Source organism: Chiloscyllium plagiosum, chromosome 10 (genome assembly GCF_004010195.1).
Source record: "Chiloscyllium plagiosum isolate BGI_BamShark_2017 chromosome 10, ASM401019v2, whole genome shotgun sequence".
In the NCBI taxonomy this organism is placed as follows: Eukaryota; Metazoa; Chordata; class Chondrichthyes; order Orectolobiformes; family Hemiscylliidae; genus Chiloscyllium; species Chiloscyllium plagiosum.
In genome coordinates, this window is record NC_057719.1 from 25,692,251 (window position 1) to 25,707,294 (window position 15,044).

A 15,044-nucleotide genomic window follows, 5' to 3' on the forward strand; every position below is an offset into this window, starting at 1 on the left:
ACTGAGTGAACCTCTGCTGTGAGACAGTTTAAGCCCTTGTATTTTTCACATGTAGAAATAGCTTAAATATCGTGAACCTCGTGTTCTGGCTCCTGAAGCTGTAAACATTGTGTACTTCAAAAACATTGAAATATCCTGATAACTCTCTGTATTCCACCTCACTACCTGCCCTCCTCGTCGTTCTCTCTCAGGGGGGTCATGCTAATTTTCCAGCCTTGAAAAAAAGAGAGAAATTTTGGGAACCACTGCATTACATGTCTTGGGGACCATTTGAAAGGTGTTTTTACTGAATCATTAACATCAAATAATTGCAAAGAATTTGAAATTAAATGGAATATTATTTTGTCTATTTCTCTTCACTGTGCGTTCTGAAAGAAATATATTTGTTCTGACACAAAGCCAATGATGTAATGGGGAGGAAATGGTTTGTGTATGTTGCTGGAAACAATAATGTGAAGGAGCCAGTGAAAATGTAATACTTCTGGATTGTGGAATGTTGTGCACATCCGTTGTAACAATACAGTCAGCTATCATTATTATTCAAGATGTCAAACACAGATTCTACAAAAGACAAAACTTTCCATCAGTGCATACCTATCCCCAGATGTGAAACAACTTGTAATTCTTCAGAATTTGTTGCTTCTGCTATTGCTTGTGGTAAAACCAGTGTCGATGGCAATATATCTCTGTACACAAAAAAAAGAATACAAGTAAGATCTTAAAAAAGTATACTCAAGATGAATGCCAGTCTGTTGAAAGATATTGTCATAATTGTCATAACTTTAAAATCTATATTATATTAGACATGCACCATTTTAATTTAAAAACTGCTCTCATTCTCACTGGTGAAGAGAATGTTAAGTGATGATTATATTTTCTCGATTATGAAGGGGAACATATCATTTAGATTAAGGCGAAATGAAGTAGGTAGGATGGTGTGGGACCAGAACTTTCACCACCCATCCCCTTCCTTCCTTTGCCTGAATTTGGTTTTGGGTGTGAAGGACCAGACTTTGCCTTTTTGTTGAGATCTTTAAGTGGTAACTGAATAAAATTTAAGGATTGTTTGCCTGTGAGATGCAATAATTTCCACTCCAGGCAGAATTGGAAAACATTGGCCTAATTGACTGGTAAAACAGCACAGGCAGGATGTCAGTTGAGGTGCACTTGGGTCTCTCAAATTACAGCTGAAGGACTGTTTATAGAGGATTGGCCACGAGGATTCCCATTACCCTTCTATCCCACCCCCTTGGCCCCTTTTTCCATGCCACCAGCACCCTGCACGATTCTCCCCTCACACCCTCAAAACAACATTTACCCTCTATTTTGGCAAGAGTGATCCCAATTCTGAGAGTTCCGATGGTGTTGTCCCAGCAGCAGCCATGACTCTGACAAGTTTCGGAGTTCTCAGCCTCCCACAGGCCAGCAGTGCTTTGTGGCCAGTATAACCTCATAGTATTGGCTAAAAGCCCATTGAAGCCAATCAGTGGACTCATTGCAGTAAGATCCAGCAAGCTTTCAAATCCTGCTATCCCGAAGGAAACACCAACAAAACTTACGAATGATCCATACCGGTCCAAACTTGTCTTATTTACTTCAAATACAGAGCTCCAGTATGGCCGGTAAGTTTAGTTACAGCTATTACGTTTATCGAAAGAAATTGTTTTTTTCACTTCTTGGGAGACTCTGAGTTTGGCTTGTGTAAAGTGCTGAGGGGAAAGCATTGTGTGGTCTCTTTAAGAGCTGTCAGGAGAATATGAAGAAGTAAAAAAAGGCTATTTTGAGTGCTCACGGATAGGTACCAGAAGCATATAGACAATGGTTCAGAAATGTAAGAAAGGAACCAGATCAGACCTATACTAAGTTTGAAAGAATTAAACAGAGCAATTTCGATAGCTGGATGACAGCATTCAAGATAGAAAATACATATGAGGCTCTTAGAGATATTTTCTGCTGGAGGAGTTGAAAAACTCACTTCCAGAAGTGATAAAAACTCGTGGCGAGGAAAAGAGAGTTTCAACAGTGAGAAGACTTACCAGGGGAAAGCAGTGGAGCACAGGACTCTGGCACAGAGTCTGTCCCTGCTACTCAGAAGGGAAGGGTGAAGAGAAGCAGAGCAGGACTCATTGGGGACTCCATAGTTAGGGGGACAGATAGGAGGTGCGGTGGGGACGAGAGAGACTCACGGTTGGTGTGTTGCCTCCCAGCTGCCAGGGTTCGTGATGTCTCTGATCATGTTTTTGGGATCCTTAAGGGGGAGCGGGAGCAGCCCCAAGTCGTGGTCCACATAGGCACCAACGACATAGGTATGAAGAGAGATGGGGATTTAAGGCAGAAATTCAGGGAGCTCAGATGGAAGCTTAGAGCTAGGACGAACAGAGTTGTTGTCTCTGGTTTGTTGCCTGTGCCACGTGCTAGTGAGGTGAGGAATAGGGAGAGAGAGGAGTTGAACATGTGGATTCTTGAATAATTGGGGCTCTTTCTGGGGTAGGTGGGACCTCTACAAGCAGGATGATCTTCATCTGAACCAGAGGGGTACCAATATCCAGGGGGGGAAATTTGCTAAGGCTATTGGGGTGGGTTTAAACTAATCCAGCAGGGGAATGGGAACCAAAATTGTAGTTTGAGTATAGAAAAGGTTGAGAGTAGGGAGGTCCGAAATCAAGTTTCAGGGACCGGCAAGCAAGAAGTTGGTTTGAAGTGTCAGGGGCAATGCCAGGAGCATCCGGAATAAAGTGGGTGAACTTGCAACATGGGTTGGTACCTGGGACTTTGATGTTCTGGCCATTTCGGAGACATGAATAGAGCAGGGACAGGAATGGTTGTTGCAGGTTCCAGGATTTAGATGTTTCAGCAAGAACAGAGAAGATGTAAAAGAGGGGGAGGTGTGGCATTGTTGGTCAAAAACAGTATTACAGTTGCAGAAAGGATGTTTGGGGACTCGTCAACTGAGGTAGTATGGGCTGCGGTTAGAAACAGGAAAGGAGAGGTCACCCTGTTGGGAGTCTTCTCCGAATAGCTCCAGAGATGTAGAGGAAAGGATAGCATAGATGATCCGCAATAGGAGTGAGAGAGACAGGGTAGTTGTCATGGGGGACTTCAAATTTCCAAATATTGACTGGGAACACTATAGTACGAGTACTATAGATGGGTCAGTTTTTGTCCAGTGTGTGCAGGAGGGCTTCCTGACACAGTATGTAGACAGGCCAACAAGGGGCGAAGACACATTAGATTTGGTACTGGGTAATGAGCCCGGTCAGGTGTTAGACTTGGAAGTAGGTGAGCACTTTAGTGATAGTGATCACAATTCTGATGTTTACTTTAGTGATAGAAAGGGATAGGTGTACCACTGGGCAAGAGTTACAGCTGGGGGAAAGGCATCTGAGAGGTGGCAAATGGAGTTTAATGCGGACAAGTGTGAGGTGATTCACTTTGGTCGGAGTAAATGCAAAGTACTGGGCTAATGGTAAGATTCTTGGTAGTGTAGATGAGCAGAGAGATCTTGGTGTAAACACAGATCCTTGAAAGTTGCCACCCAGGTTGACAGGGTTGTTAAGAAGGCATACAGTGTTTTAGCTTTTATTAATAGAGGAATCAAGTTCCGGAACCATGAGGTTATGCTACAGCTATACAAAACTCTGGTGCGGCCACACTTGGAGTATTGTGTACAGTTCTGGTCACTGCATTATGAGAAGAATGTGGAAGCTTTGGAAAGGGTGCAGAGGAGATTTACTAGCATGTTACCTGGTATGGAGGGAAGGTCTTACGAGGAAAGGCTGAGGGACTTGAGGCTGTTTTCGTTGGAGAGAAGAAGGTTGAGAGGTGACTTAATAGAGACATATAAGATAATCAGAGGATTAGATAGGGTGGACAGGGAGAGCCTTTTTCCAAGTATGTTGACAGCGAGCATGAAGGGGCATAGCTTTAAATCGAGGGGTGATAGATATAGGACAGATGTCAGAGGTAGTTACTTTACTCAGAGCGTAGTAAAGGTATGGAATGCTTTGCCTGCAACAGTAGTAGATTCGCCAACTTTAAGTACATTTAAGTCGTCATTGGACAAGCATATCGACGTGCATGAAATAGTGTAGGTTAGATGGGTTTCAGATTGGTATGACAGGTTGGCGCAACATCGAGGGCCAAAGGGCCTGTACTGCGCTGTAATGTTCTATGTTCTGTGTTCTATGACTCTGTGACCAGTTTTAGCCATGCCAAATTTCTTGAAACCCTTCAAAGCCATCATCAACGCAAGTGATGTTGGTGTTGGAGCTGTGTTGTTACAAGAGAATGAGTGTGGAATTGAAAGGTCAATCAATTATTTTTCAAAATAACTGAATATCCATGAGAAAAAATATTCAACCACTAAAACAGTGTTATTGAGTTTGGTACTGGCCTTACAACATTTGAATGTTTACATTGCAAACAATGCATCAGTGATGGTTGTGTATACTGATCACAATCCTTTGACATTTCTGGAAAGATTTAAGGACAAGAACACCAGATTAGTTTGTTGGAGTCTCAAGTAACAAACCTTTAATTTAACAGATTGTAACAGGTTGCCAAAATATTATTGTGGATGGTTTATTGCAAGTTTAAAAGGAAAATGCTTATGTAAGATAGAAACAGTAGTGTTCAATTTTATATATAGTATAAAATGTGTAACTCTAGATTCATGGATTTAGTAATATAATGGAGTTACGGTTTTAAAAGAAGAGTTTTTAAAAAAAAATTATGGTTCATTCTTTTCTTAAGGGGGAGGTGTTGCACATTTGGGTAGAGTATTTGTAGATTGGGATGCAGGAAGTTAGAATTTGGTGTTAGTAAAGTGCTGGTGGGAAATCATTGTGTGGCATTTTCTTTGTATGTAGAGATTTACAAAGGATGTCTTTGAGCAGTAGATCGCAAGACACAGAGAACCTGAATTGAATCATTTGTATTGAAAGTCTGTATAGTTAGCAGACCAAGCAACAGTTTTTACCAAGACAACAGTCTTTTGAATTTAGCCAATCAATTTGAACCAAATACTTAGATATCAAAAAACTATTAAATTTAAATCTGATTTGATAACATAGGGATAATCCTATTGTACAAAATATTGATATGTCATCATGGGTAAAAAAGAAGGGGACCATTGGACAAAGACCACAGAGCTAACTGCCATCCACCAGAGCTAACGGCCTTCAGCTCTTAAGAGAGAATCGCTGTCTCTCACAGCCTCCTCTCTGTCTTAAAGAAAGCACTATCTAAATAATAACAATACTGACAACATGACTAGTGAATATTCCTGACAGAAAAAATGATGGATTAGGCATTCCTGACAGAAGGATCACAGGCGAAGGTATTCCTGATAGAAGAATCGATAGAGAAGGCACAGAACATTCTGGAAGACACGTAACCTGGCTGTAATTTTGAGAGTCAAAATTCTATCTTTTTGTTATATGAGTGGGACTTGTATTTATTGGAACAGCATACCATTAGAATCTTGTTTGGTTTGGGAATAGTTAGTAGTTAGAAGAGATTTATTTTGTTTGTTATAATTCAATTAATTTGTTCACTGTTAGAGTTAGATAAATAGATTGTTACTTGTTGATTTTCAAGCGAGTGTCAGGGATTTATTTTACTTAACCATGAGAAGTTGCTGAAAAGCAGGTTACACCACTTTTCACACTCTTTACAGATTATAAGGTGAGGTACTTCTCTTTGGGTGTTTCAGTTTTAGTGCTCGGGGGAGGGTCAACCTCCGCTTTATAACAACAACAATAAGAGGACAGGGATGATGAGATTTTTGTTTCTCTTAGACATTCTCTTCCAGGTCAACAGTTAAGGCTGGGTCAGTGAATTTACTTAAGGCTGAGTTGGATAGGGACAACAGCAGAAATTACTGGAAATGCTCAGCACGTCTGGCAGCATCTATGAAGAGAAAGCAGAGTTAACATTTTGAGCCCAGCACCCCTTTTTCCAAACATTATGGCCAGTGGACTTGAAATGTTAACTCTGCTTTCCCTCCACAGATGTTGCCAGACCTGCTGAAAGTCTCCAGCAGTTTCTGTTTTGTTTCAGATCTGCAGTTCCTTGTTTTAATTTATTTGAGTTAGTTAGAGCTTTAATAGAAAAGGAACTCTAGGATTATGGAGGCAAACAGGAAAGTCTTGTTGAGACCACAATCGGACTCGCCATGATTTTATTGAATGGTGGAGCTGGCCTGAAGGGTGGAATGGCCTTCTTCTCCTCTTAATTCCTCTGTATCTGTATTTTCAGGTCCCCTGAGAGGTTAGAATGCCAGCACTGTATCAAGATGAATGCTAAAGTTAATCAAATTTATCTGACAGGAAGGGCTTCAATGTTTATTAGTAATGTTATAAGATGATTGGTAATAATGTCGTTTCCAAGATGAACTAAAAGTTGAGGCTATTACTTTACTCCTGTTATAACTCATTTCTGGTTATCCATCATACATATTGTGGCTTTGCATTATTTCTGCCGATTCATGTGGCCTTTCACAATTGGAACCGCTTAACCCATTGGTATCAATTGGGCTATTGTTGCAAGCATGCTTGTTTCAACAAGTGAGTGACATAAGTTGTACATGTCAAGTGCGAGTCTTAAGATCATTTATCAGAGGTTGAATTTCTTGAGTTGGAACAGTGTGTGACAACAAATGAATATGGGTTCTCATCCTGAGAAAACATGACAATAAAGCTTAAATAAAATCAAAATTTACTGAAAAATGCAGAGCAATAAACAGTGACGCAAACTAAATACATTTTGTGCATTATCTTGCCAATATGCCCCAATATAGAGTCCATAATTATTTTAAAATAGAGATAGTTGAATGAAAAAGAAGAATTTGAGAGAGATCAGGAGAAGGATGTTAGCCTGGGTGTATGACATGGATGAAAGCATCATTTTGGACTCAAATGGCTGTTTCAATGTCTGATATGACATGACCCTATCAGGTCAATGTTTAGTTTACGGCCACAACAGGCAGTGAGCAAGGGAATTCTATGATTCTATGAAGGTGGGAATGGGGAACGGGGGTAGTTTGGGGAATGAGAGGCAAGAAAATATGATTTGTTTTTGTGTTCCTATTCCAAGAAAGTTTTCAGAGAGTCACTTAAGGAATCCTGGTTAGGTTGCTGAAAATTAGTGCAAAAGGAACAGAGCTGTACAACCCATTTATAACTAAGGCTTATAACCAGGATCGTAGCTACATGACTGGACCCTGATTACATGCAATCCAATCCCTCATTTGAAACTGGAGTGGATTCGAATGCCCTTTTTCAAATAATATGCAACAGGGTCATAAATATCATAACTATAGTAATAGCTACTTACCCATCTGCACAGTGGCAGTACTTAAAATTGTTTTGTGTTGCTCTTGCACTAGAGTTGGTGCCTGGAACCAAACCTTTTGGCAGCAGAAATTCAAAGTGCAGAGAACAAATGCGACTTTGTACTGACCATCAAATGGAGTACAGCAGTACACATATTCATTAATGAGAGCAGTATCATTGTTCTTGAAGCCTGAGCACTCAGTGCTGAAGAAGTGCCTTAGTAGATAGCCCTTTACATTGGTTTTGTGCGGGGTGGTTTATGGTAAATTTCTAAACGCAGATTGTGAAATATCATGCTTGCAATGCAATTTGTGCATACTGATTCTCAAGTAAAGTCTAAGCAGTATTTTGCACAGGGCACATTATGATGTTAACAGGTTGGTTATATTCCTTCAATCAGTTTTTAGTCTCCCTGAATTTTCTTGCTCAGGGAATTTTCTTGAAGTGGACGCTGAAGAGATCTCTATATTTAGGCATCATTTGAATGGCAGGCCACATTGGACTAGATTTGTCCTGGCTCCAGTTCTAAGGAGGCAGTTTCCAACATTTGTTTAAAATGGGTTCAATGGAGTATCAACACTTCCTGCCCAATGCCATGGAACAGACTCAAACCAATTTCAGATTCAGAATTCAATTTGTTGGACCTAAATGGGTATGGTCACATGATTCTTCTTGTAAAATTGTTCACTCAGGGGATATGTGTGCTATTGACAAGGCCAATAGTTATTGCCCATCCCTAACTGGGCTGAAAAGGACTGGCTTGCTGGGCCATTTCAAAGGACAGTTAAGATCGAACCACATTACAGTGGGTCAGGAGTCACATATAGGCCAGACCAGGCAAGGATGGCAGATTTCCTTCCCTAAAGGGCTTTAATGAATGAGCTGGGTTCTTACAACAATAGGTAATGGTTATATGGCCAGCATTAGGTTAGTTCTTAATTCCAGATTGTTATTAAATTTAAAAGAAACTGAAAACATTATTTTCAAGAAAAGGGCTACATCTAATTGCTAGGAAAATTGCAGCCTTCCATTAATCTGTGCAGTGCAATTAATTTGGAGATTCCAAATCCAAAGAAAAGCCAATGCAGCAGCAGTGGTGGCATCAAATATAGAATGGGTCCTATTTGGGTTATGATGCATTTAGAAAGAGGAACTCTCTGTTTACTATACAGTGATACTAACGAATCATGGTTTCTGCTGTAACATAGTTATTCGTCATTATTACAAGAAATACTCACTCACTTAGAATCCTGATGATAGGCACATGGCTCCTACTAAACTCATAGCAGAAATATTGTGCAACCAACCTCTAACTGTGAAGAGTTAGATGATGTCAATCCATAGCTTTCTCATACAATTCCTAAAGCCTCCATGTTGAAAATTATTGCTGTGAAGTCTCACTTGAAAATGGGCTCATACTGTTTACTTAAGGATAACAATGGACAAACGGCTGGTCCACCCAACTGAGAAACAGCAGCATAAGCATAAGCAACATATCAAGGCAGCAGATTTTGTTAAGAAGTGGAAAAAATAATCACATTAAACACACAACATAGTTTTTATTATGACATAGCACTGAGCACATTGGGATTCTGGGAACAGATAGTAAAAACTTGCATTGCACACCATATGGATCAGTCAAACATTAACTTACCTGCTCACACAATAGAATGCCACCATTTTGAAGATATCTTCAAAAACCAATAAAGAGCCATCCAAATACATAACTGAAAGGAAAGAATAAAATAATTGAGAGCTTCAGTAACCCTGAATTAATGGTGTTATATTTGTAAACAGCCAGGAACTATTTGTTTTGTGAATATATTTCCAAGATTGCCACATGTTAAACAGACGTCATGTGATGAGCACAAATGTCTATCAGTCCGCCAACCACAGAGACACTGCAAGAAATACATCCTTCCCTTTGCTGAAATCAGGTACTGACTGCCTTTCGCCAAGGGCTCCCCTCCATCCAGTAGCTCTTGAATGACCCCATTGAGTGAACCACCCTCCTGCTGCTGACTCAATATTAGTGGTTGAACAATTAACTATTTTTCTAGCTGATTAAATGACACCTGCCATCAAACTTGTCACAAGGGAGGACACAAGATTTGATCTGATGAGAGCACTGTGGGCATAGAAACCCCAACACTGCATGCAATGGCTGGGTGTGTCAGCTTCACAGAACCATTCAGATCAGCAAGAGGCTGCTTTATAAACCTGCAATCATAAATCTGAAGCTGCAGCTTCATGAATTGAACAGATAGTTTGCATTGGTCTTCACTATTGGAGGATACAAGTAATATTCTGGAAATAACTGTAATTCAGGAAATGGAAGGGAGAGACAAATGCAGGAGAATTACAATCACCAGGGAAGTAGTACAGATTCCATCTGAGCACATTGCTGGAGCTATGGCCTGTGAAGTCCCTGAGTCCTGATGAACTTCAGCTTTGGTTCTTAAAGTAGTGACTGGTGAGACAGTTGATACGTGACCTTAATTTTCCACACTTGCCCACTTTTGGGAAAGGTTCAATTAGACTGGGACATAGTGAATAATGATTTAATTTGCAAAGAGAGGGAGCCATCAAACAGGAAACTACAGGTCAGTCAGCTTAACATCTGTCACATTGAAAATGTTAGAAGCTTATATTGCAGAAACTATAGCAGAGCCACTGAGAAAAGTTCAAGGTAATCACACAGAGTTACATTAAAGTCAAAGAGTGGGGTGCTGGAAAAGCACAGCCGGTCAGGTGGCATCCAAGCAGCAGGAGATCAAGATTCCTGATGAAGCGTTTATGTTGGAAATGTCGACTCTCCTGCTCCTTGATGTTGCCTGACCTGCTGTGCTTTTCCAGCACCACACTCTTTTACTCTGATCTCCAGCATCTGCAGTCCTCACTTTTTCCTAGATGGTTATATTAAAGGATAATTATGTTGAACCAATTTATTGGAGATCTTTTTGGAATTAAAATATGCTGTGGATTATGGAGAATTGCATTGTATTTAGATTTCCAAAAAGCATGGAGTGATAAGGTGGCTTATTAAAGATTATAATGGAGAATGAACTGTGAAACATTTGGCATTTGGATAGAACTCTGCCTAGCTAACAGGAAACAAAACAGTCATAAAATGGTCATTTTCAGGTTGGCAAGATGTAATGAATAGCGTCATAGGGATCATTGTTAGGAGCTCAACAGTTTACAATCTCTATGTAAAATGAGATAGTAATTTTCATTATGGTTGCTAATTTTGCTAATGACAAGAGGAGAAAGACTTTAACACTAATTCATTATAAACCTACTTCATATGGGGTTATTACACAAAGTATGAGGCTACCTGACAGAAACATTATTGCTCTTCTCTCTCTGGAAAAACCCATATAAAGTCTCTAAAAATGTTAAAGTCTCCTAGTTTCGACTTCTATAATGATATTCCGGAGTTGACTTATACTCTGTCATCTACACAAGTGTCTCATAAAGGCTAACAAATAACTCCAAGCTTGAGGTAAACTAAAAGTGATGGATAGCGGAAGTAGTCACATTTTGGGTACCTGACCTGTGGCCGTGAACCAGAAGTATTTGAATAAGTGACTGATACAGGGAAAACAGCTCCTAGAAATGAAGTTTACCAACAGATGCAAGGAGGCAGGGGACAGTCCTCACCAGGCAGCTGCCATTTTCTGATTGAGGAAGCTGAAAATGTGTTGCTGGAAAAGCGCAGCAGGTCAGGCAGCATCCAAGGAACAGGAGAATCGACGTTTCGGGCATAAGCCCTTCCTGGATGCTGCCTGACCTGCTGCGCTTTTCCAGCAACACATTTTCAGCTCTGATCTCCAACATCTGCAGACCTCACTTTCTCCTCTGATTGAGGAAGACCTGGGAATGTAGAGGAAGACTGGACAAAACATTTGTTAACATTTTGGCTACAGAACAGAAGGCTGCTTCACTCTGCGCTATGTGTCCTTTTGTCCTCCGGCTTGTAACTATTATATGCTTTTCCTATTTATACAGCTTATGCCTTATGTCTGACTGAGCCTTTACGAGACTTACTTGAAATGACTAATGAGTTCTGTACTGAAGTTCTGTACTTATAATGGAGAACGAAGCATGCAGTGTATTGTGAAACATTTGGCATTTTGATAGAACTCTGCATTGAAAGCTAGGCTTTCAGAATGATAACAGTTTACAGCCACTGTTTTGTCATATAGTTACCACCATCTACCCACCATTCATATTCAACAGATGCCATCACCAAACACGTCTTCACAGCATGTCCCAAAACCCCTTCGCCATTTGGGTGATGTGTGACTCCCAAATCTTACCAACAATCCTTACCTACAACTCCAGTCTAAAAAGAAGAAGTGGTGAGTTAATGTCTGATATTGTTGAACTCAATGTAAAGTAGGTTGGATTGTGAGTTTACGAAATTAAAAGGATTGCAAGCAAATCACTGTTTCACTTTGAGGGAGTCAATGGGAAGAAAGAATCTAAAAAAGCAGGTGCTGTATCTCTTGTACTTGCAGAGGAAAATGTCGTGAGATGAGAATGGAAAATTGAGGTTTTCCGAGTTGTCAGAGTTTTAGGGAGGGAATAATCCATTTGGAATGACGAAGGGGTTTTGGGACATGCTGTGAAGATGCGTTTGGTGATGGCATCTGTTGAATACGAATGGTGGGTAGATGGTGGTAACTATATAACAAAACAGTGGCTGTAAACTGTATCATTCTGAAAGTTTAGCTTTCAATGCTTTTTAACAACAGAGGCATAGAGTACAAAAGCAAAGCAAGTTTGCTGAACTTATACAGAACAGTTGCTGTCACATCTGATCTTAATTCTGGCAACTCTTGGAGAGGAAAGCTCTGTAGTGGGTTAAGAAGACTTACTAGAATAGCTCTGGACTTGATGGACTACAGAGAATCTGGAGTTGTTGACATGAGACCAAAAGACAAAGAGAAATAGGATTTGGCATTTGGTCCCTTGAGCCTGATCCACCACCCAACAGGATCATGACTGATCCAATGCTCATCATGTCTGCTTTCCTGCCCTTTCCCCATAACCCTTGATTCCCAACTGACCAAAAATCTATCTCAGTCTCAATTATACACAAGGACTCTATCCCACAGCTCCGTGAGGCAAGGAATTGCAAAGACTCACAACCATTTGAGAGAAGAAATTCCTCATCACCTCCATCTTAAATTGCCGCCCCTTTATTCTGTGACTATGCCTGTTGGTCCTAAACTCACCCATGAGAGGAAATATCCTCTCAGCATTTAGCCTGTCAAGCCCCTTAAGAATCAAATATGTTTTAATTGATCACCTCTCATTCTTCTAAAGTCCAATGAGTAGAGTTCCCAAACTTTAACCTTTGATCAGAAGACAATCCCTCCATACCAAGGACTGTCCTAGGAAACTTTCTCTGAGCTGCCTCCATTGAAATAATATTTTTTTTTTAATAAAGTTACCAAAACTCACCAGCACTTTCTACAATTGCAGTAAGACTTCTCTAATCTTATACTCTAACCCCCTAGAGATAATGGCCAACATTCCATGAGGCTTTCTGATTACTTGATGCACCTGTGTGCTCACTTTCTGCGCTTCATGTACAAATAAGTGGAAGTCCCTTTATGTGGTCATTTCCTGCAGCTTTCTCTATTTAAATAATACTGTTCTTTTGGTCTCCCTTCCCAAATGATCAACTTCGCATTTTCCCACTTTATATTCCATTTGCCAACTTCTTACACACTTACTTAACCTATCAATGTCTCTCTGTAAACTTTCTGTATCCCTCTCTCTACCTACCTTTCCACCTCAATATTTTCTGCAAATGTGGCTACAGTTTATTTGCTTCCTTCATTGAAGTCATTAAAATATATTAAAAGCAGTAACAGTTCCAGCACTGATCACTGTGGAACTCCACCAGTTACAGACAGAAAATTACTTCCTGCCCATTCATCAATTCTTAATCCATGCCAATATACCATCTCCAACACCATGGGCTCTCATCTCAGCCAAGAAGCCTGAAGAATTTGATGGAGGTGTACAACTTTAGGAAGGATCCGATAGAATAAATAGAAACTGCTTCTAATGGCTGAAGGTTCAATTAATCAGATGACTCATTTAATTTTATTAAATTTGATTGGCAAAAGAACTAAAGGCAACTTGAGGAAAAGCCCTTCCCCAAACAGTGGTCAGGATTTGGATTGTACCTCACCTCCAGATATTGTTATGGATATGGATTAAATTAGGGTTTGAAAGAAAATTGGTCTAACGTTTGGAGAAAGCGAGGACTGCAGATGCTGGAGATCAGAGTCGAGAGTGTGTTGCTGGAAAAGCACAGCAGGTCAGGCAGCATCCGAGGAGCAGGAGAATCGACGTTTTGGGCAGAAGAGCGTCATAGGCTGCGGGGTGACCTTATAGAGGTTTATTAAATCATGGGAAATCTGAAATAAGAACAGAAATTGCTGAAAACACTCTAAGTCTGGCTGCATTTGTGGCGAGCGAAACAGGATTCACCTTTGAGACTGATGACCTTTTCATCAGAACAGGAAGAAAGTGGAGACGGAGATTTAATAGAGGTGGGATCACAATGGAAGCACAACAGGAATATCTGTAGAGGGCAGGAGAAGCAAAAAGAAGAAAAGAGATAATGGTGCAAGGCAAAAAAAGATAGTAATGAGACAAGTAAAGAAACAAAGACTGGATCCAGAAGAGAGGTAAACAGGACAGGAGAAACTGACTAGCGAAAGCGCAGTCAAATAGAACAAAGAACTGCAGATACTGGAGATCTGAATATAAACAGAAATAGAAGGCGAAACTCAGCAGCAGCTCAGATTTGGTTTGGACACCCAACAGCCTTTAGGACTCAACATTGAGCTCAATAACTGTTTCTGTCCTTCCATGATTTTTCACCAACGCCCAAACCCTGGTCCTTAATGACGTGGATTGCTTTCAGGACAGCCTGATGGTTCTCTCCTTCTCTCAGCTCAATCGGCTTCACTTCTGTCCTGTCTTATTATCAACAATGTCCTTTCATATCTCTCTGTCTGGGTTCTGTCTCCACCTATCCACTCACCTCATCAGGCCATGACACCTCCCGCCCAGCTTCGACATAAATACTACTTTTCCTAGCTGATATCAGTTCTGATGAAGAGTCACTAGACTAAAAGTATTAACTCTACTTCTTCCCCACAGATACTGCCTGGAATGTTGTCAATGCCCATAGCTGTTGCACTACCCAGTGCCTCCAACCGTTTCTTGATACCACGTGGAGTAAACCGAATTGGTTTCAGACTGGTATCTGTGATGCTGAGGAGTACAGGAGGAGGCTGAGATAGATCATCCACTTGGCACTTCTAGCTGAAGATTGCTGCGAAAGCTTCAGCCTTATCTTTTGCACTGATGTGCTAGGCTCTTCCATTATTGAGACTTGGGATATTTGTGGAGCCTCCTCCTCCAGTGAGATTTTTAATTGCCTACCATGATTCATGACTGGGCGTGGCAGTACTGCAGAGTTTGGATCTGATCCGATCACTCAGCTCTGTCTATCATGTGCGGCTGATGGTGGTTGTATTAAAAAGCTGATTCCTTTTTTCCACAAGCTGTTCCTTGATATTTTTTTTCAGAGGGGTCATAAATGGGCTAGGCTCTAATTAAACTAGCTTGGTACAGGGATGAAGAGGATTTTGAAAGGGTTTTTGTTTATATGTAAAC

General features: G+C 40.6%; 1 protein-coding gene across 1 annotated transcript in view; it reads right to left on the reverse strand.

Moving 5' to 3' along the window:
- rin3 (Ras and Rab interactor 3) overlaps positions 1-15,044 on the reverse strand; it is a 115,259-nt gene that overhangs the window by 42,288 nt on the left and 57,927 nt on the right. The window contains exons 4-5 of the mRNA XM_043697207.1: positions 8,989-9,061; positions 595-686 (exon numbers count right to left, since the gene is read on the reverse strand). Of these exons, the coding sequence (XP_043553142.1) occupies positions 595-686; positions 8,989-9,061 (165 nt within the window). The remainder of the gene's footprint in view (positions 1-594; positions 687-8,988; positions 9,062-15,044) is intronic.